Raw genomic sequence first — 22,812 nt, 5'->3', positions numbered from 1 at the left:
ATTTCATATATGTAATGTGTGTACTTCTGTTTTAATGCCGTTGAATTGATTTGCTTTCAATTACCTAGCTTCGCTGCGATATTAACTTGTCTGTTTAAGGATTTGACCTGTGAGCTGCACAAGTTTAAAACTCGTTCACTGTCAATCTACTTTGCAGTTACGAAGAAGGGGATTTTGAAAAAGCCGCGGAGCTCTATAAAAGAGCTATGGAGATTAAAGAAGCAGAGCCATCGCTGGTCTGTGGAAAAGCCCCGTCCAGACACTCATCCAGCGGGGACACATTCAGTCTGCGGAATGCTCTCCATCCCAACGCCAGCCTAGAGGTCGGGAACAGGTGACCTCTGCTGCACATCCAGAATAAACAGCGTTATTCTCGTACTAGTAGGGGTTACTCACGATGGACATTGTCTCAGATTTAGAATCTAAAGGCATTCATACAAACAACAGTATCCAGATAGTTGTATTTATTGTGCATCTATGGCTCTGTATAGGAATAATGTTACTGTATGTACTGTAGGTCAATGGCCATTGGCATACTTAAGAGGTCGAAGAAGCTGTATACAACTTGATGGATATTATGCTATTGGGAATTTATACTGTTCAAGTTTTATATAAAGGATGATAACATTTGTTTTATTAATCTTGTACTGCTGCTACTTTTCCACAATTGAACACCATTTAATTACAGAAGTACATCATTTTATGTACCAAATAAGCAATAGTTGTATTGCTATATTTCAAAAAATTTGTAACAGAACTGCCATTTTATGTTGTACAGTAAACACTGCATTCCAGCATGTGCAATACATTGTCACTTTTGAGCATTGCGCCACTGTATCATACAGTAACAACATAAAAACCTTGAGCTGGAGAACTGGTACTGTTTTGTAAAGCAGCTATGACATTTATTTCATTCTTTATATTATTTAAAAAGTGGTTCTTGTTTTATTGATTGTAAATCTGTCTAGGTTTGGTACATTTCAAGAGTGTTCATAGAATTATTTAAAACTTGTCTTGTTATAATCATGTCTTGTAATTTCCCACACTTGGTCACTGAGCTTCTCAGTGACTGGGTTACTCATGACATCAGTTCTGATGTTGTTAATCTATTTATGCATGAAATTAGTGATTATCAGCCATTGTAACGCACTCCCAAGAAACCACTTTGTAGCTGGTGTGACTTGTTTCAGATTGTCGGATTCTAGTAAAGTCTTAGGCAGAGATACACCTATAACCCCAAATTTATTTCCATGGGAAAAGCAGTAATTGTTACATCTCTGTAATTTCCTGGTCAATCTCTGCACATGTACCCTGTTAAGGAGATCTAAACTATTCTTGACCTAAAGACAAGGACTGTAAAATCCTTACAACCTATTGATGTTTCTGAGGCTCTACCATATAGAAATCAACAGAAATCCCACAGACCAGAATTGCTATTATTGACATTACAATAGAGAATACCTTATAAATGCATTATTATTAACACATAAAGGAAAGAGTAAAATTACAAACTGTTAATGTCATTACTATTGTGGCACCACTGTTAACCTCCAGAATACAGTGCAGTTCTTTCCCAACCTGACTGTAGGGTTACTTTTGTCTAGTCTGTGTCTATATTAGAGTACACACCATAAAACCTCAGATAGTAGCTACTGTGTCAATATAAAAGCTATTTTACTGATTCAAATTAATTGTTTATAAATGTAGAAGGTTGTTCAGAACAGTTTCATAAACATACAGATATAAAATGCAATATTTGGTGGTGTTTTAAAGGTTAATTCATTGTCATTCCTTTTGTAATCTGGCAAAAAAGTCATATTGTGACTCAGTTGGCTTTAAGCTAAATTTCAAAATCAAATGAGGTAAGAAAATGTAAGCTGTATCACATGATCTGATTTTCAATTATAACTCCTATGTAAAATTTTCTGATGGGGAAATATGATCAGTTTGATTTTTTTTTTTACAATTTCAAAAGAAGTACATGTCCTGTTTGATGTGACTAGAATATTCACAGATGGCATTTTTTTTCATGAAAGGTAACTTGTCCTGTTTTAATGACATTTTATTAAAGATGGACGATTACCCCAACATCAAAATATGTAACTCATTGCTAGCACTGGAGAAAAGATAGCAAAATAAGGGAGAAAATGCATCAATTATAAAAAATAGTATTGGAAATGAGATAATCTAAGTTTTATTGAAACCTAGTATGCGTATCATAACTTTTAGTATTCAAGCACTTTTAACGAAGTCTATTAAGACAGAACAGTATGATTTCAGACAGTGCTTTTTAACAGCAGATACAACTATTTGTTTCTATACTGTAAATGCTAACAAGCAAGTCAATATATATTCTCTACACAATAGCGCAAGGTACCTCAGTTTGCATCTCATAATGCATTCCTTCTGCAATGTCAGGCAAGTGTCAATTTTGTCTTCAAAGTAAATTTCCAAAAGGTTTGGACCAATAACTAGGTGTGTCTCACTTGTCTATACCATGTTTAAACGTAGAAACTTTTAAAACAAAGACTTCCTTTTAAAGGAACTTTTCTGATATATTATTTCTTAAATTATTATTGTGCTGAATAAGAAGATGAAGGCTACATTTTTCTCATCTGGGCCATGAGTTCTTCCAAGCTTTGATCTGTCTCTGGTACAGTTTCTCCTTCTGATGTTGCAGTTTCAACCTGTAAAACAGTAACCAAACTTATTAAAAATACACCTTTCACCAGTTGCATCTAAGATAGTGAAAGTTCCCAGTTTTTAACATTGTAAAAAGTAGAGTTTAAGGATGTTGCAAAAAGTAGAAAACCATATACTTAAGGTATTTTGTACTTAGAGGGGCATTTTATGACCTGAAGACGTTTGAGGGGGGAACTGTATAAAGCACAAAGGAACAAGTAATGGTTACATTAATGATTCAAAATTTCCATCTCTACAGAATCACTTTTTTTCTGTTTTTTTCTTTTATATCTTCTTTTGCCCTACCCTCCGTGTTTAATTGTTGTTACTTTTGGTAAGATTTTCTTTCTTCCCTCCATGGGTCAGAAAATAAAATAAATAAAATCACTCGGGAGCTGACTGCTGTAACAACGAAGGTGTATTATTTTACATACATAGGAGTTAGTACACTCTGCAACTCACCTCTTTTCCTCTACCTGGTCTGCTTTAATTCTCTTAAGGTACTAGACAGAGGTTGGGGCCAGAGTCTTACTTTATCTTCGATTCATCCGTTTTGCCACTAACCAGTTTAGGTTAGTTTAGGGGTGACTAGTGTCCTCCAAATAAGGAGTTTTTTCCAGCTACTCAGTTATCAATCCCTCCTGCTGCCTCATGACCTCCCTTCACCCTCACTCTGTCTAGTATTCTTAATCTCATTATAATTTCTTTCACATTGCTTGTTTGTTTCATTAAAATATGAAAAAGATAATAAATGTAATAAAATTATTCATGTACGCAGGTGCATATATGTACGCATATTAAAACTTGTGAACATTTTGCTTTCAAGTAACTCTATGCACCTTGTTTCTTATCATTCAGTTTCATTCAGTTTCTACAATTTCTTCTTCTACAAAGTAATAGCTGACTTCCTCTTAACTTGCGTGTAGTTAGCAGTTGCCATGGTGAGCACTTCCTACCTAAGCTTGCTTGTACAAAAGTTAACGTTTTAAAACTTACAGACAACGAGTACAATGTTCATGGCTCATAACAAATATGTACAAAGTAGGTCTTTAAAATGTTTTTACCCCAACATTGCTAATGGCACAATTACAGGAAGGAACACTTAATCGTATTTTTTTTAAATCTCTGTATTGTAGAGCACAATGTTCAAAGGTGATGTCAAGATAAGGCAAGCTTTTTAAAGGTTTATGGAAGAAATGGTCATTAGATGAAACACAGTACATCCTAAAGAATTAAAACATTTTAAATTGTCTTTGTAATTTTAATTTGTAAACAGGATATCAATATCTATATAAGAAAAAATAAATTTCTAAAATAAAAGTTTGATTCATACATAATGCAACTGAATATGTAAGTTAATTTTACATTATCTCACAGTGTCCCCATTCCTCACTTCCAGACTTCACATAGCTAAGATATTACTGTTACTTGTACAGGCACGGTAAAGGTTTAGAAAATCTACTGTAGGCCTACCTTTTCTGGAATAGAGTAAGCCACATGGATGCCTTCGGGCAAGTCTGGTACGGGACCGGAGGCAGCCTGCAACTCCTCTTCTGTGACCTCCGAAACCAGCTCTATGCCTGTTGAATATAATGCAAATTTATACTGTTGCATGGTTGTACTTCCCAGCAGAATCACCTTACTATGTAGGCTCAGTATAATGGGTATTGGATTATACAGCTGTCCTGTGCCTTTGATTCAGTAAATATGGCTGAAAATCCAAATGATCAAAAGTGTGGTATTAAGTGTTTTAAGCGATAAGCTCAGCCTCTGCAAAATGATTGTCAGCCATGTTAGTACATGCAAAGGTACAAGTAAAGGTTTATTCCATGCTGAAATGAGAAGAAAAGAAACACAACGTTTCGTTTGTGGTAGGAGAAAGGAAAGCCTTTGCAGCCTACACACGCTGATGCAGCTACCTACTTGAACATGTTAGTACGTGTCCAACATAAATATCCAGACCAACTTATTAGTAGTTCTTCATGAAGGCTATCTTAACGAAGAGATATAGAGCAGATCAGGGTAAATACATTAAGAACAAGAAAGGAAAGAAAAAGGAAGAAAGAGAGAAGGAGGGAATCATCATCATTTGTGGTAGGAGAAATGATAGGACTACAAGTGTGTTTTCCTCTTTAGCAGACTGGAGATCAGATCCAGGTGACCTGTTAACTGGAATAAATCTTTACTCTTCATAAATGGGCTTACTCTATTATTCATCCATACAGCACCGGGAGGAAACCCACGAGAGCACAGGAAGAACATACAATCTCCATGCAGACAGCACCACAGTGATTGATCCCAGGGCCCAAGCACCGTGAGGCAGCAATGCTAACCACTGTGCCACCATGCTGTCTTGTATTTATGGAAAGTATAATTCCCTGTGTTATGGCATACACAGTCTCAATATCTCCTATCACACCTGTTTACTGGGTGGAGCTGTGCGGTGGCTCTGTGGCTAAGGATCTGCGTCTGTGACTGGAAGGTTGCTGGTTCAAATCCCGCGGCCGGCAGAGGAATCCTACTCTGTTGGGCCCCTGAGCAAGGCCCTTAACCCCAACTGCTCCAGGGGCGCCGTACAATGGCAGACCCTGCGCTCTGACCCCAAGCTTCTCTCCCTGTCTGTGTCTCATGGAGAGCAAGCTGGGGTATGCGAAAAGACGAATTCCTAATGCAAGAAATTGTATAGGGCTAATAAAGAAACATTATAACATTGTTATTACATTATTATGCTTGGTGTCAGCAAAGGTCCCAGCTTGACTCCTGGCAGAGCCGGGGAGTTTAATTTGTCACATTTGGAATATGGAAATCGGTTCTACTTCATTTGTTAGCATCCTCTTAGAGTTTTAGTCCAGAGCAGGATCATTTTAATAGGATGATGGGTTCCCTCTTTGCCCTTTAAGGGCTTGTTTTTGTCAGGCTTATATAAAAAGAGTATTTTTTCTATGTATAAACCATGTATCTATGACACAGTGCGGAGCTGATCAGTTAACTGAGATCTGTGTCAGGATGTTTGGTAATTAAGCTGTGAATATGTCCATTCAAATTCATGGGCAGAGCCAAACAAAACACAGACTTGTTTGTGCAATCATGTGAATATTTGGGATTTTCCATCATTCAACTTTGCCCCAAGCTGTAATTTCTATGGGGCGTTCTCAAAATCAAATTATAGCAGGCAAGACACAAGTTCCAGTGGCATATCTATCTCTCGAATCCAGGTAATCAACAAGAAAATTCACTGTGCAAGTAACTCAGAATTCTGCTGGATTTGTTGCAAGTAGAGAGGTATTCCTCCTCTTGCAACAATTTCAAGTATCTAAACACAGAAAAAAGAGTGAAACAACACTATGTTGTTTTTATAAGCTTTGATACTTGAATGCAAACATGTTTGATAATGAAGTCATAATTTTTGAGGAAGTGAGTTGACAGACGAAGTATATGGCATTTTAAGTTCAGGTAGAGAAGTAGAGAAATGTGGTAATTTGGTGATTATACTTACAAATAATATTGCTTAGCGATTATATACTTTTTGTATTCTAAAAAATAATGATGCATTGTCTAATTAAGAAAACGAAGCATTGACTGAGCAAATAACACTATCTCCACAGTCCTGGTCTAATATGAGCACAACATGAAATTGGTCAGAGGCCATTTCCTTACCCCACTCATTGTCCTCATGAACCACCTGCTCCTCTTCCACCACCACTTCCTGTTTGGGTCTTTCTGCCTCTTTCTTCTGCAGGAACACAAGGCATGACGTTATTATGGGAAATCCCTCAACTTAAACGTCAGTAGCGGTTGTAGGTGTGGAAAAGAGAAGTGGAATTATTATTTTTTTATGTTCACTGCAGCAAAAACGCATTCAAAAATTATCCTGTTACTTTTTCTTGAGCAACAACATCCTGTGACCAAAAAAAAACAAACAAACAAGAAGTGTCTTCAGGGATTCATGAATTTTACATGTAGTGTTACAGGCTGTGAGACGAGGTGAGCTGTAATCAGCAAACTAGATTGTGTAGCAGCAGCCAGATCAAAAAGGATGACCCAAGTCAGAAGCAACAACTGCCCTGACCGGCCTCCACTTTAGTTGTACCACTGTAATCCTAACATACTGAGAGGTCCTCATTGCTCTGCTGAAAGATTTACACTTCTGCACTGGCTTGTAGAGGAAACAAAATGTTGGCTCAATGATTGCATCTTCAGACCTATTATGCCACTTTTTAGAGGATCATCATCGATAATGTAAATTTATATTTATATTGTCCAGGCAGTGAAAATTAAGAAAAAATATATCCACACTAGCTTTCTGTATCGGGACATCTGTGTGTAATGTCTCTGCCAATCTATTTCACGGAATCAAAATCTGTCTAGGAAATAGCTGGACAGATTTATTTATCACTTCCATTAAAGGAACCATATAACATTTCATGTTGCTTTATTGTGTAGATAAACTGCTACAAAATAGTGTATTTTTAAATTGTGGATAAAAAAAACTTACACTGTATTCCACTTGCTGATTTCTGCAGTGACTGTCACTACATTGGGGGTTCGCCTTCATAGCCATTGTGGGAAAGAAATCCTGCATGGCATTATAGCCCAAGTAGTAACTGACTGTCCCAAAGCCCAAGAGATACCTGAGAAATACAATACAAAGATATATAGTTATAAAAGCACAAGGGTTCACAAAATAATATCTAAGCCAAATCAACTACCATTCTTCAATCAAATCTACTTCTATAGCATAATGGTATAAAAAGTAAATTAACGTAGCATCCAGGAATCAGATGGTACTGAATATCTGCATCATAATACATTTAATAAACCGGCAGCAAAAATTCTAAACGCATTTTATATACCCGGATTAATTTTTTTATGTTTTGTACTTCAGAAAACCGTAGAAAAAAATGAATAAACCCAATACACTTCCAATAAGAGCTGAATATTTACTTGTGGTAATGCTGCTTCTATTTCAGTCAAGAATCCTTCATTAGGAGGTCTCTGATGAAGGGCTCTTGACATTGAATCAGCGACATCCTCTTTCTAATAAAACACTGAACTTGCAAGCAAGCGTATTCTTCCATTTCTTTCTTTTTTCCCGTAGTTTTAAAAGATATTGCTTGTCAGTTGCAAAAAGGAATGAAAACATTGAGACAGAAAATATAAGAATTCTGTTCGCAGCACTATGCCGGGTCCAAGGGGGGAAGAGAAGAGAAATGAAGCCTGCTGCTCACTTCAGTGTGTTCTGCACAAGGAGCCCAGCCACTACGCCCATGGTGGTGGGGAGACTGGCGGCACACACTCCATCTCTCTTCAGAGTCTTCTCATCTATGTTGGCAGCCACCACCAAAGGGGGAGCACACTGGAACAAAGTCAATCCATCTGCATGAAAATACTCGCTCACGCAAAACATACTCTAGAGCCTTCTAAGTTTCTTTAAACTGTAAGCCTTTTCATTCAAATGGAGTGACCCTCATACACAGCACTTTATGTCAGTAACTGCACATTCATTGATTTCTAGTTTATAAACGGAGCTTAAGATATGTTTTTTACAAGAATTACAAGTACAATGGGGTCTGTGTAATTACCGCATGTGAAAATTAAAAGATTTAGCGCAATACACAGCACCAGGGAAAACAAAGTACAAGTGTAAGCAAGACTGAAAAGACACTCCTTTGTAGGAATTTATATTTTATTCAATTATATCTACATTTTCCATCATAACGCCCCTTTCATACAGTATATTGAATTACTTTACGGGACATTTGTCCTTTCATTTCTTGTGCTATATGTCTTTTTAACTGTACTAATGTCATAAAGCTTATATTTCTTTCAACCTTTAACAAAATAATTGTTATTTTATAAATTTTTGCTTCAAAACGTTTTTAGTTACATACGGCAAAGCAAGCTGTTTCCCCAGGAATCATGAGCTGGATGTGTCCCGACACGGCATTCTCACTGACTCCAGACTCCATCCAGACTTGGCCAAGCTCATTACATGCCTGCAAAGCACACAAACATTAATGGCCCATTTTCACAAAAACGGCATTGTCGTCTGCTGAAGAAACAGTTCCTTCTATTACTTCAAAACAGCCGCAATACAGTAGTTTAATTCTATGAGCACATAGTCCAATATAGCTGATTATTTAAAGTGTAGGGGAGTATCGAAAAATATTCCAATTTTTCTAACACTATGCAGACACTGCAAGTAACCACTTATTCATTATTTTACTTGTATTTTTTTTTACTTATTAAGTATTTTTACTTGTATTTCTTCTAAATACAAGTAGCTCACTGGTCCAAGTACCATAAGAAGTAATTTCATAAAGGACTTATACTGGAAAAAGTTTGTGGTCTGTTCATAAAATCATGACTCTCTGTGTAATGAAATGTATTCTACTCTCATACTTCAGTCCACTTAACTTACTTTCCATTAGACTTCCAAGCTGACCTTTTAATAGGAGGAAACTTACAAGACTCCCATTAGATAGAGATTGCGTCCATTTTTTATAGGCTCCTGAGTAAATTGCAATGTACTGTATCTACTATGCCTGAAGGATCCATCACATATTGTTGATCTAGATAGACCTGCTCTGCTGTTAGATTTCCTTGTTTAGCTTTCCCAGGAGGTCTCTCATCCAGGTACTGGCCAGGCTCTCGCCTAATGAGCTTCAGTGGGTGTTATCTTCACCAATTTAAACACTTGTGAGTTTAAGTTTCAACAAATCAAACTGCAAACAAACTGGCAGCAACTTTTCCATTGGCGTTCTTCTGTCAGGTAGGATGTCCCAAAATGTCTGACTCTTGCTTTCTCTACTCCAAAATGACTTATTGACAAACACTTTTTTTTACTGGACAACACCTCTGTGATCTATGATCCTAGGGTGTATGTTCTTATTGTCCTTCTTCTATATGTGTCAAAATAAAATACCTAGACCTGAATTATAGGAAATAAAAACATGCAGATTACAAGATATTTCTCCAGCTGCATCCCATTTGAATGCATCATATTTCATTCTGTATCTCATTCATTGAGTATGTACTGTATTCTGCACTATTTAAATGCCTATATTGCTCAAGAATGAAAGTTGCTATACTTCTGATGATTTCCTTTTGTGCACAAATGTTGCATTCCAAACATATTTCACATTAATTCATAATGGTAAAACCCGTGAAGCAGGAATACTCACTGTGTTGATTGCCATACGAGCTTCGAAGTTGTCCACACAACTCAGGAGAAGGTCTACAGGTTTCCCTTCTTCCATTCCCCCTTTACTGCAACAATTGCAATCATTACTATTGACAAGCCATTACCAAAACTAGTATATATACAGTACGGTACTTTACATTTCCTTGTGGTTACATAACAGAAAGTCTACAGCTCAGTGAGGACAGAAGTCAAGAGTTTAACAACATCTCTAAAGAAAGGAAACTGCATGAAACACCTTTTTGAAATGTAAGAAATATTAGAGACATTGTTCAGTTCAGTTTTTTTGTTATAGGCACAAGTGCAACGAAATGATTATTTACATGTATGCTCTGATACAAAGACATTAATGTTGTAAGTATGTTGAGATTTTAATGTAGATAATATTTGCATACAATCTTTTACTTGTATTTTAAAAATTTTAATATGTTGATAATCACAATTTTGTGTACTCACTTTAACATGAGTATTATACATATTCCTTCTTAAGACTTTCAAGTTAGCCATGTCCAACTGCCTGCTATTTTATGTTTATATTTTCATGATACCAATATATCAATGTTGCAATATATAGTCGGTTAATTAGAAAAAATGTAAATCTTTCATTAAATGCAGTCTCCAAAGAAACAAGACCAAGAACATATAAAAAAATGTTAAAGATGTAAAAAAACAAACAGTTTCTTTAATGTATTGCAATAGAAATTGTTGTTAAGGTTATGAACAATCCCAACAGGCAAAATGACTCACTTTAGGTACATTGGGTTCAATTTCCAAAATTTCAGGATTTGAAATCCAAGGCTTCAGATTTCATATGCATTTGCAAATAGGAAAACACCACTTGAATGTCTTTTCTAGAAATCAAAAATGGTGGACCATGTGTAACACTGTACACAGCCTTTAACATCTGTTCTGTCGTTAGAGTCAAAGAAGGACATTTTTTTTAAAATGTCAGAATTTGGATTGATAAGCTTCTTATGATGTTTAGGATATAACTGCATTTGTATTTTTTTTATGAAACATTTATCCAGCACTCCTCCATATGTCTGTGGCTAAACAATTCAGAAGGAATGTAAGAATGTGATGCATGATTCATTACTGAAAAAGACATTGAATTAACGTCTTGTACAACATAAAGCAAATCCTCATTTCAGTAACATCAGGGAACCCACCTTATTCGCTCCATGAAATGTACAAAATTGTCCACTGTGGTGATGTTGTAGTTATGAATCTCAAACTTCACATCTGGATTGATGTTTCTGTTAACAGATTTATGACAGTGTAACTAATTTTTGCATTGTAAAGTCAGATAATCAAATCAGCGTTACCATTTTTGACTTACATAACACAGGAGATGAATTTGCAGCTGCTTTAAGTTATATCAATGAAAACAAAATTAGGTCCTACAGTCATTCTTCTAGATAAAGATCACCAGTAAATAGAATGAATAAACTGTAAACATATCAGGATTTCTGATATGCTGATATTCAGACCTACTACCCGTGCCTTGTACTGAATTGATAAGCCCCTACTCAAATGTAACTTCTCTGTTCAATGCCTGTTTGTTAAGACTGTCATCAATACATCAATGACATTGGATATTGTTCCCAAATGCCTGAAGTGTAATATCACACCTGTAACAAAAAGTATATCTGATATGGACCCCGAAGTACTTAAAACTACCGTTTTGCTTCTAATTTGTCTTTTCTAAGTACTCAGAGGCAGCTGAATTACAATCTCATTTTCCACTTTAAATAAGCTCTCTTACCCTTCTCATTTAGGGATTAGACAGTGACATATTACTGTAAAAGCCCTTGTTAAAACCATTAAAGATTTTTTTATGACATCAGATTCCGGCTTAATAATCTCTTTAATATTAATTTCCTTCTAAATTTAGGTTCATTTTTTGATACATTTATCAAGGCATCAACCTGGACCGTACAGAACATTGTCTACAGATCTCTGGTTCTACACTACACTTATCTGGCTCCTGTTTGTCTATCTATGCCTAAATCTTTCATTTATTTTTTTAAATTTGATGTTGTCTCTCGTACTCGGGCTGTCTCCTAAAGGTACTGTGGTAGGACCTTAGCTTTTTTGTATTTACATTTTGCCTGGTGCTCAGTTCATTCCCATCATTCAACATGGATTTCAGTGAGCATTACACATTACAGACTGATGTTAGAGTTTCTGCAGTTTATGGGTGTATGCATCCTTAAGATATGGATTCACCAGACCTTTCTTAAGCTAAACTGTGACATGACTGATGTTATGTTTAAAGAGCCTAGTAAATTTGGTGACTTCAGTGTTGTTGATGGTACTAAACTCAGATCTTCAATGGAAGTTAAAAACCCCGTTGGTTCTTTTATTTCTTTGTTATCATTAGAGGCAGGTTAGAAACAACATAAGCGCTTAGTTAAAACATTTTAATATATGCCTCTATGGGAAGTAGCTTTATTTAGTATATTCTGGCTACTGCTGGGCGATAATTCGATAAAGATAATTATCGCAATATAAATTTTCCTCGATATAATTTTAACAAAAGTTTGATAAATGTTCGATATATGTTTATGCTTTGCGCATGCGCACAAAATACTGCGCGAGTGCGCGTGCGTGTTGCAGACCGGGCAGCTAATGTGGTGTTGTTTACCCACACTGTGGTGGCTGATAGGATTGTAGTTAGAGTGGAGAAATGAGCGACACTGAAGCAAATGTAGTGCTGCCAATGACCAGCTCAAAGAGTTGTTTAATTTACCAATTACCTGCTGGTTTCTTCAACTTTCACTCAGGAGAAAAAAATCTGCCTTTAAACTTGAAAGAAATAATGATTTGACATTTATTGTGATAATTATCGATATCGACTGATATAAAAAACTTTTATATGAAAATCTGTGCCATATTGCCTAGCCCTAATTCTGGCTATTAAGTACATAACTGCAGAAACTTGAGAAAGACAAATAGAGGAAAATACTTGGTTGTTGCAAAGTTCCAGATTTTTGAACCAGATAAAATGCAGAATGTTGCCCCCTTTTCATAATGGTTTTTATATAGTTGAGATCACTACTCAACTATATAAATGACTACTGATGACTACTGAGATGACAATGTACTGAAAAATATGCTGATCAAAACAAAGGCAAACTTGTCTAAGTTACAAAATTCACTTACTCTCCCTTTCACTACTATACACATAATGATTTTAAACTTTACCTATGGAATCAGACACTACTGAAATGGACAGTATGCACCACAAATCTTACACCACCTATCAAATTGTGTGCTAAAAAATAATTATATTTGTATGGCAAAATATAGATGTTAAACAAACTGGAATTGCTGGTACTGTAACCCAGTTGATCAAGGACAACTAGTTAACAATAAGGGACTTGATCTGTAAATTAGAAAAACAGGAGCTGGAAGAGCTCAGGCCTGAGGTGCTCGGACTATAACATGACAAATATCCATACTTTTCTCCAGCCCCCTTCCCTGCCCTACATTGCGAAAAAACAGACTCTTTACCTCAGCGTGTGTTCTGCTGCTTCCACTTTGCTCAGCCCAGCTTGATGGGGCTGGAAGAAAAGCCTGTTCATGTTTGCCAGTTCTACCTTGTCATAGTCAAAGAGCAGCAGCTGCAATGGAAAACAAGAAAATAGGTGACTCACAGACTAATGCACCACTACCACAGAACTCAGAAATCTGTGCTTACAGGACACTACGTTCTCTAGCCCACGAACATTATGCGAACATGTTTTAAACTTAATATTTCATTCAAAATGTGTATGTTCAAACCGAAGACTCCTAAGGGTAGGTTAGAGTAATGGTCATCAAAAACTAAAGAAAAAAATGAAAAATGTCAATGGCAAAAGTTCTCAGACAAACTTGTAAGCTCAATAATTGGTGAAATTAGTCACAAGTCTTTTTAAGTAATGTTGTAACAGAAGAAACAAGGTTCTTGATCCCGAGATGAAGTGAAACAGATGAGTTTATTGCATGCAAGGAACAATAAAGCCGAAGTCTTGTTTCTCGCAAGAAACAACAAAACCGAAGTATTGTTCAACGTACTGTTACAAACTTTTGGGTTATATAGTGTTTTCTTCTCCGTTTCGGACGTCACTCGGTATGATGGTAAAGAGGGGGGTTCATGGTATTTGGCCAGTTTACGATGTTCTGGGCAAATGGTCAGTTTAACATTACACCCAGGGGGGTTCCTAGCTGGCATCTGCAATCCTTATCAGTTAACCCCCTTTCCTGCCATAAACCCCTGCTTGTGACTTGGAAGTCTAAACCCCCTACAGAAAAGATTAAATTCAAACCCCCGTCTTCACATCTTTCTTCATTCCCCCCTTATAAAATATGGCATACGTCAGTGTAGCCTATTTTTATACATACAATGTCAGGGCAGATCTTTCCTTTCTTGGCGAACAGGTATGTATTGCCATGACATTGTACATTCCACGGTTATGGCAAGATGTGATACATGTTTTTGTGCACGTGATGATTACAATTATACATATAAACAATACTACTCCTACAGATAAACACTATAAAAAGGTTCCACCCCAGGCCCCAAACACAGACTTTACCCAAAACCCAATTCCCCAATTTTCAGTATAATAGTCCTGATATTTCTGTCCCTCATTGTAAATGTGTTGGGCCAGATCTGAGATGTGCTCAGAATTATCAGGGATATATGTGCAGCATTCAGTGCCAATTACTGCACAAGTTCCTCCTTGGGCCGCCAGTACATAATCTAAAGCTAGTCGGTTCTGCATGGCCACTGTTCTGAGGGCTACCATCTCATCATTAACAGCCTTCAGACTAGATGAGGTAGACTTTGCTAATTCTTCTAAAGTCGAGGCCATTTGAATTAACTCTCGACTCAGAAAGTTCATGCCGGCTTGTGGAAATATTATACCTAAATAATATTCCCAATCAGCCAATTTTCTTTGTGGTCTGTGGTTAGGTCCGAAGGGGGTGTGGGTTTGAACACGGATATGAGGAACCACATATCCTAAATAACATGAGCCAGACCACTGGGCTGGCAACCATGGGTAGGCTCGTTTTCCACAAATGAAATATGTTCCGTTTGGCGCTCCCCATGCCTCTGAAAATAAGAAACTTATACCGAATTGTGGGGTGTGCCGATCCCATCCTGGAATTTGGAAGGTAGAGGTGGATATATTTGCAGCGATGGTAAGGTTGCAACGACTCCATCCAACCAAGTGCAGACCATTAGTGTGCTGAAAGCATATGTTTCCCTCACGTTCCTTATTTAGAGTCAGGTATGGTGGTGTATGGCTTCTGTTATATTTAGGAGCGTAAGAGCCTGTGAAACTCGTGGGCTCTAAGCCTCGCTCCTGTAGATACTGTAATGTTGTGCAGGTTAAAGTCGTGTTATGGCAACCCCCATAGTTTGTCATATTAAAATCTCCTAAATTATCCCTCCAAATGATCATGCCTATGACTTCCTCGAGACGCCAAGGAATGGCTCCCATAGGAAGTCCTCCCTGTACATATTTGGGTAATGCGGCACACACCCAGCAGGCACTTTGGTTGGTTTTCTTAGCTGTCAGATAGGAGAGGCCTAAAAAGGAATTAATTCCATGTTCTCCTTTGTGGGAGAGATGATCATTAATCCCTGCGGAACATAGTTCTACAGCAACAATTATCATTATTGACAGAAATGATTTCATTCTGGGTCTGTAAATGGGGATGAGGCTCGTCGGCAGTGTGGCGCGTGGATCCAGCGATCTTTTCCTTCCACTCGAACCGCAGACTCGGTTGTCAACAGGATCTGGTAGGGTCCGTCCCACCTGGGCTGGAGAACCTGTGAAGGAAATTTCCTGATCCACACCCACTCTCCTGGGATGAGGTCGTGCCCTCCTTCAGGTGGTGGTCCCCACGCCTCCAGGACCTGCTCGCGGGCTCCTTGGGTGGCCTCTGTCAGCTACTTGCAATAATACAAAGGAATGGTTGATCCCTCTGAGGAAACCCCAGTCTCAGCACCTGTAAGAGAACTTGTTTCAAATTATTAAAGGCGGCTTTTGCTGCAGGAACCAAGGCAATCTTGTCCTTGTACTGCACTCCCCCCTTAAGCAGATCCGTTAAGAGTTGTGCTCACCCTGTAAAAAAACATATTACCCAGGCCCTGTTAAAATTCCACAATGCTAGACACAAAAGGGCCTTATCATAACTGCTTCTATTAGACACTCTAAAGCTGAAGCAACTCAGACTTGTGGGTTTCCTCGTCAGGGGAAGCACTCAGAATACCATCAACATACTGAGTGATCACAGCCAGTTGAAGCCACGTGATACCCTGTTCTGCATAGTCATTCTTTGTAATGCATAATATTTCAACCCAATAGATCTGGGATCAAACCACCCATTAAAATCTGGTACTCGGCAAGTAAAACTTGCTGTCCCAATACTCCTGTGGCCTCCTGCCATCTTCCCATATACATTGCTCTATAGTACACTGTTGAACAGAGGAGTGAAACAAGCAGGACAGTAGTGCTCCAGTATCCCCTACAGAAAAACCAACACTCCATTAACAGTACATTTTTATCCACTGGACTGGGACAGACTTAGGGAGGCTACAAGGGATTTACAGGATCTAATCGTTAGGTAAACAGATTTTCTCACAAGACGTTATTCTCCCCAGTCTCGATTCTAAACCTACAGCGTTTCAGCATGTCTGGTTTCGAGACATTCGAATAAAACCAAATTGTTTCCACTATTACAACTAATTGTATAAATTACAATTTATAATAATTTATAATAATACAAAAACTGTTTAACTACTTTTACGTCCACCTGTACTGTACTTATACGTTTCAGACGCTCTTATATTTTCCAATCTCCTTAAGTTGATTTTCGTCAAGTCTCTGTAGTTACGTCTCTAGCCAGTCCCGCTGACTAAACACACTCACACCGTCATTTAGTAGACCAAAACTCACAGTTGCACACATACATGCCGGCACACAAATTCATAAAACACACATATACATCGAGAATATATTTTTCTCTTCGTAATACAATGTGCTGTATTCTTGTTTTACTCCTACATGAATCATTTTAATTCCTGAAGCGCACTCCAGGTTCGCTGCATTTCTAATTTCGGGTGCGGTACTTTAGCCCACCGGTCAATATCTTACGGTTTTGGATTTGATCGTATGGGGGAAATCAGGGAAGGTAGGTGCGATTGCAGACCCCCTCGACGGGGTGCGAGACAGTGTTAGAGTGGCGCTGTCATCAACGGCGCCAGCCCCTGCTACATCAAGTCCTTTCCCACTTCGAGTGAGAGTACAGACCTGCGGGCGCCCTCCCTCTAACAGGGGAGACCCTGATCCGTCTTTATCATACTCATACCAAGTGTTATCCCAATCAGACCCCCCTTCTCCATATGGCCACTGAGGGAATTGATCCCAATTATTTTCGTTTCCTGCCTGTTTGTTCCCCTGTGGGAGAGCAGGATATAACTTAGTCGCCGGCTGTAGCACATTAACCAGTGCAGCGTGACCAGGAGTTAATTCCTAATTCGTTTCTCATTCTCCTGTACTGCCTCTTTTAGCTTTTTTTTTCCGTATACTCTTTCGTAGCGAGTAAAGTATATCTTCTTCCGGGTATTTATTTTCCCCGTAAACACACTTTTAAGTCACATCCCAATTTCTTTCTTTTTCGTCATGTATCTGCCACCACTGGTGCCGGCCGTGCACCAGGGTGGGAGCTACATGCTTGTGCTTTTGCCAATCAATACTCATATATGCTTTCTTTACAGGCGTCTTCGCCCCAAATTCCCTCTGACAAACTCAGCTTTTTCCATATTTTTCTCCTTCTTTTCCGTCAACTTACACTTTTCCGATATTTAAACGGACCCTTCCACCACTTTCTCAAACCATCAGTTAGCGCACATGTTCGGTCTCTTTAAGATTTACTTTTGTCGTGTGTGAGGTAACAGCTCATTCAGTAGGGGGATGCTTTCACTTGAAAAACCTGTGCATTCCTGCACTCATTCAGCCAAGGGCGTCTGTTACCTCAGGATCTAAATGCCTCTCCGAGACTTTAGAGAGGACTTACACCGCACTGTTCACAGGTAAGAAACGAGACCTCGAAAACCCCCTTTCTTGATCAGTAATTCACCATCCCCAGAACGCCAGCATCGCTGCTTTTGCCCCGGGGTGGACTTACGCACTGAGCTCAATCAGGGCGATTCTCGGGTCCCCCAAATCCTGCCACTTAATGCCCCGCTCCCCACTATGAGGTGCGCCCATGCCAGTGTCGCGCGTGTGTATATGTATTTCACAAACAAGGAAAACACCAAAAACATACATACATATATCTCCTCCACTCCTGCTTCCTTTAAAACAAAAAAAAAAACCACGCCACGCCAATCTGTGCACGATCAAGGCGTAGCTAATCTCAGGACCCCGGGCGTAATTAAAGCCCACACCAATCCTGGATTATACGTGCATTTAATGCACCACTCAGCTCCAGAACCCCGGGCGCAATTAAGGCCCACACCGATCCCGAGCCACAGAACTCCGGGTGCAATTAAGACCCACACCAGTTCTGACCTTCAGAACTCCGGGTGCAACTAAGACCCACACCAGTCCTGAACTACGTGCATTTAATGCACCACTTGCTCTAGAACCCCGGGCGCAATTAAGGCCCACACCGATTCAGAGCCTCAGAACTCCGGGTGCAATTAAGACCCAAACCAGTTCTGAGCTTCAGAACTCCGGGTGCAATTAAGACCCACACCAGTCCTGACTTCACGGTAAGGGTCCAAAACCCGTTCAAAACTCCACGCGCAATTAAGGCATACACCAGCTTCGAACGCCTGTACACAATACCGCGGAACCCCTGCCAGACCAAATTCTGGGCTTACAGCAAACAACCCATTACATACACCGGTGCCTTCCCCGGGCCAGAGGAATTCAGAAACTCACGTTTACTCCGTCATCTCGGGCGATTCTCGCAGGGAGCAGAGATTTCCCAATCGGTCAGAGAGAGTCGGGACTTTTAAATAAAAGAGGAGTCCTTACCTCTTAGTTATGTGCGCGCTGACCGTCTCTCCTGCCGATGGGAAGTTCTGCGCCTTCTGGAGCATCCGCCGACTACGCCAAATTTGTTGTAACAGAAGAAACAAGGTTCTTGATCCCGAGATGAAGTGAAACAGATGAGTTTATTGCATGCAAGGAACAATAAAGCCGAAGTCTTGTTTCTCGCAAGAAACAACAAAACCGAAGTATTGTTCAACGTACTGTTACAAACTTTTGGGTTATATAGTGTTTTCTTCTCCGTTTCTGACGTCACTCGGTATGATGGTAAAGAGGGGGGTTCATGGTATTTGGCCAGTTTACGATGTTCTGGGCAAATGGTCAGTTTAACATTACACCCAGGGGGGTTCCTAGCTGGCATCTGCAATCCTTATCAGTTAACCCCCTTTCCTGCCATAAACCCCTGCTTGTGACTTGGAAGTCTAAACCCCCTACAGAAAAGATTAAATTCAAACCCCCGTCTTCACATCTTTCTTCAGTAAGTACCACCTTTGCCCACTCTTCTTGGCAAATTGGCTCATGCTCTCTCTGGTTTCTTAGGATCCATTTATGGAACATCTTTCCTGTGTCAATAGAATTCAAGTTATGACTTTGACTGGGCCACTCAAGGACATTCACTTTCTTATTCCGAAGCCACTCTAGAGTTGCTTTGGAATTGTGTATTGGGCCAGTGTCCTACTGAAAACAGAATTCTTGTCCCTGTTTTTGGTCTGAATCAGGTTCTTTAATATTTTCCAGTACTTTGCTCCAATCTACCTTCCCAGTACCTGCTGATGAGAAGCAGAACTATAACATAATACTGCCACCACCATTCTTGACAGTAGGGATGGTGTTAACTGAGTGATACTTTATGTTGGGTTTGCATCACATTTAACACTTTGCATTTTGTCCAACATGTTCATATTTTGCAAAGGAACAAGTAATAGGCTTATTCCATGCTGAAAAGAGAAGAAAGAAAAAACACAACGTTTCGGCCGTGGAGCCTTCTTCATGTTCATATTTTGTCTTGTTAGACCACAAAACTATTTACCGTATGTTTGTAGTATCACTTAGGTGCTTAATTTCTAACTGGACTCGTCCTTGTCCAGCTGCTCAGGTTTGGGAGACAACTTGATCTACATAGTGTTTGAATGTATTCCACTTCTTATTGATTAATGTCACCGTGCTGAAAAAAAAACCATGCTGGTTTATACAGGTTTATCCCTGATTTGTTTTGAAAGCTTCTTTATCTTCATGGTTAATTCTCAGCTTCAGTTTCACTACCTGATTGAGGGACCTCAAAGATGCAGGTAATTTCTTTTCTGAAATCATGTGAACCGCTGCTATTGCACATAGAAACAACCTAACTGTTGCTCACTAAGATAATTTTATGCACCTTAATGATCAATTCTATAAAAATAATATGAATACTGAATTGTGCAAAACTGAAGTGTTCATAGAAGGGATAGACGTGGATTAATGGTTATGGATGTTCAGTTGATGAAATATTTTCTGTATTGACTCGTTCTATTGACTCTATTGCATTTGCAATGACTATCATCTCAACAAGGCATTGCTGGGCCCTCAAGCTTTTCCTAGGAACCGTATAGGGTACAGTCAGTGAACTTCTAAAATGAAAAACAAAATTCTGCATTACCTTACCAATGCCACATCTTGTGAGCATTTCTGCAGTCACACTTCCAACTCCGCCGACTCCAACCACGGCAACAGCAAAGGTGCGTATTTTCTGTAAGTTGTAAAAACATTTTAATCAATCATGAATGATCAACTTTGGCACAATTATGATTTAACAACAAGTAATAGATTAAGTGCTGAACTTACCTCATAATCTTCAACAATGCCCATTCGTTTTAAAGCCATGAGACGACTGCAAGACAGATGAAAGTAAAATAAAAAATAATGTATCAAACTACTTGAAAACTAGGGACTTATAACAGTTAATACCTACAGTAAATCACAATGGACTAATACTGAACAAAGCAACTTGAAAGAACAGAAACAGAACCTAACTCCCAGCACATAAGCAACAGAAAACCACTGGACTTCCAGGGAAATTACAGGGATTCCAATGATCACCATCAGGAGCAGCAACCCTGAGTTCCCACCAAGTTAGTTCCCTTTTAAATGGCTAACGTCTTATGCAAAGGGTTCAGGAGTCTGACCAGTCTGTGTTAAGAGAGCCCCAAACCCTGACACCCAAAGTGTAATAATAACAACAACACCGGGATCTGGAGCTCCCGGCCAATCATGAGGCCATTCTGCACATTGGCCTGGTTATCTATTAGCATGAAGGGCAGCTGAGATTCCCATTCCGGTTTATATACTGCAGTGAGAGTGGTAATGTTGTGGCCAGATTTCTGTTTAAGCTTTCCACCTGCCTGTCAGTTTTGACAATGCAGAGTGCTGCTCTTCCTCAGTCTTGGGAAGCCCCATGATTCAAAGCTTTTCCCCTATTGTGTGGAGCCTCATGATGAAGTAGTCCATGGTCACTAAGCTCCCTGTCTCTGTGCACACGAGGTGTTGGGAGTGGTGCACTGGATTGCCATGTGGAGCCTTTTTGAGCTAGACTGGTGTAACGGGTAGGGAAAACGTCTCGAGTGTTCAGGTGGCATTCCCCCAGTAGAAGTAATGACACAGAGTCTTGGCAGTTCCAAACTACTTGCTCCAAGATGTCCCCTGTATGGCTCATGCTGCCGCCTTCCTCAGTGGCTGGGCCACAACAGCTGCCAGCATCGCGCTGCTATGGCTGATGTCTTCAAGTGTCAAAATGAAATCAGTTCTTTTAGGACCAGAAAGTTTCACAGTGCGACTGGGCAGTTCACCACCTCAGGGGTAGGACATCCTCTCGGATGCCCACTTTCCACTTATCAAGCATCAGAGCAGGGCCTCAGTGGGAAGAATGTCAGCAAGGGTGGCTTTAGGCTGCATCAAAAAGCTTCAGGTTTACGATGGCCTTGCTAAAGGTAATTTGTGTACATCAGCAAGACATCTAGATAGACAATAAAAGTTGACAGGGGCTCATGGCTTTAATCTAGTTCCATCAATCATTCAAAAGTAGCAAGAGTGTTGCTGACATCAAAGACAATCCATATCAATAGCCACATGCATCTTCCCTTGAAAAACTCCCAGGTAGGTTTCAGGTGCCAAGTCGACATGCCAATATCCACCACTCTGGTACATTAAGTTGAACCAAAACACAACTGGAGACCAGCGGCCTGTTAATTCCTCCATATGGTCATAGATCCAGATGAGTTTAGTTTGTTATTCTGCACACAATTTATAACACACAGGATTAAGGACAGACTACGCACCCCTCGTGGTGAATGTTAGTTTAAGAAGAGAAGATCGAGAAGAAAGGTTCTGTAATAGGAGGAGAAATTAAATGTAAAAGCTATGTAAAAGACAAGGACGAGATTTGTGATTTTTGTTAATAATGTGCACTATTGCTAACTACATTTATTACAATAATGTAGGATAATTAATTCTTAGGGAGGTAGGAGCGATAATATACAATGTTATAACATCGATGCTGAGCACTGTTTACCTGTATGGATTTGAGTCCACTACTTCTGCGCTCATCTTCTCAATCCTGGCTCTGGCTTGTGGCTCTTTACCGGTAGCATCACCCTCTACACTTCGTCTCTGTTTACATTTAATCAACTCGTTTTCTAATTCCCTAACGCGAAGCTTTAGTTCTTCAACCGTAGACATATTTATTAATTAATCCCCAAATCCAAATATCACAAACAAGTTGTGCTTCTCAATATATCAATCTCCTGATTTGGACACGTCTGCACTGTAGAAATAACAACCGGCTACCTGAAACCGTCTCCCTTTTCTGTCCGACCAGCAACAAACCTCCGCAAGAAATGC

General features: G+C 39.2%; 3 protein-coding genes across 6 annotated transcripts in view; 1 reads left to right on the top strand and 2 right to left on the bottom strand.

Moving 5' to 3' along the window:
- The window catches only part of nphp3 (nephronophthisis 3), a 48,115-nt gene extending 44,608 nt beyond the window's left edge, over positions 1-3,507 (top strand). For all 4 annotated transcript variants that reach the window (XM_088643624.1, XM_088643623.1, XM_088643625.1 and 1 more), the window contains one exon: positions 158-3,507. In XM_088643624.1, coding sequence (XP_088499750.1) covers positions 158-338 — 181 coding nt within the window. In that variant the 3' untranslated portion in view covers positions 339-3,507. The remainder of the gene's footprint in view (positions 1-157) is intronic.
- LOC148657391 (uncharacterized) overlaps positions 1-22,812 on the bottom strand; it is a 311,965-nt gene that overhangs the window by 181,169 nt on the left and 107,984 nt on the right. The gene's annotated exons all lie outside the window — the stretch shown is intronic.
- On the bottom strand, positions 2,179-22,792 carry uba5 (ubiquitin-like modifier activating enzyme 5). The gene is made up of 12 exons (XM_088643630.1): positions 22,484-22,792; positions 20,761-20,806; positions 20,576-20,665; positions 13,400-13,509; positions 11,053-11,139; positions 9,867-9,951; positions 8,574-8,678; positions 7,911-8,038; positions 7,178-7,313; positions 6,340-6,415; positions 4,156-4,262; positions 2,179-2,687 (listed from the first exon to the last, which is right to left on the bottom strand). Exons 1-12 carry the CDS (start codon positions 22,648-22,650, stop codon positions 2,601-2,603), a joined length of 1,224 nt encoding a protein of 407 aa, XP_088499756.1. The 5' UTR covers positions 22,651-22,792; the 3' UTR covers positions 2,179-2,600.

The sequence above is a fragment of the Lepisosteus platostomus genome, chromosome 8 (assembly GCF_059453375.1).
Source record: "Lepisosteus platostomus isolate fLepPlt1 chromosome 8, fLepPlt1.hap1, whole genome shotgun sequence".
Taxonomy (NCBI): domain Eukaryota; kingdom Metazoa; phylum Chordata; class Actinopteri; order Semionotiformes; family Lepisosteidae; genus Lepisosteus; species Lepisosteus platostomus.
Note: the sequence above shows the minus strand (reverse complement) of the source record. Positions and strands in the feature narration are given on the sequence as shown.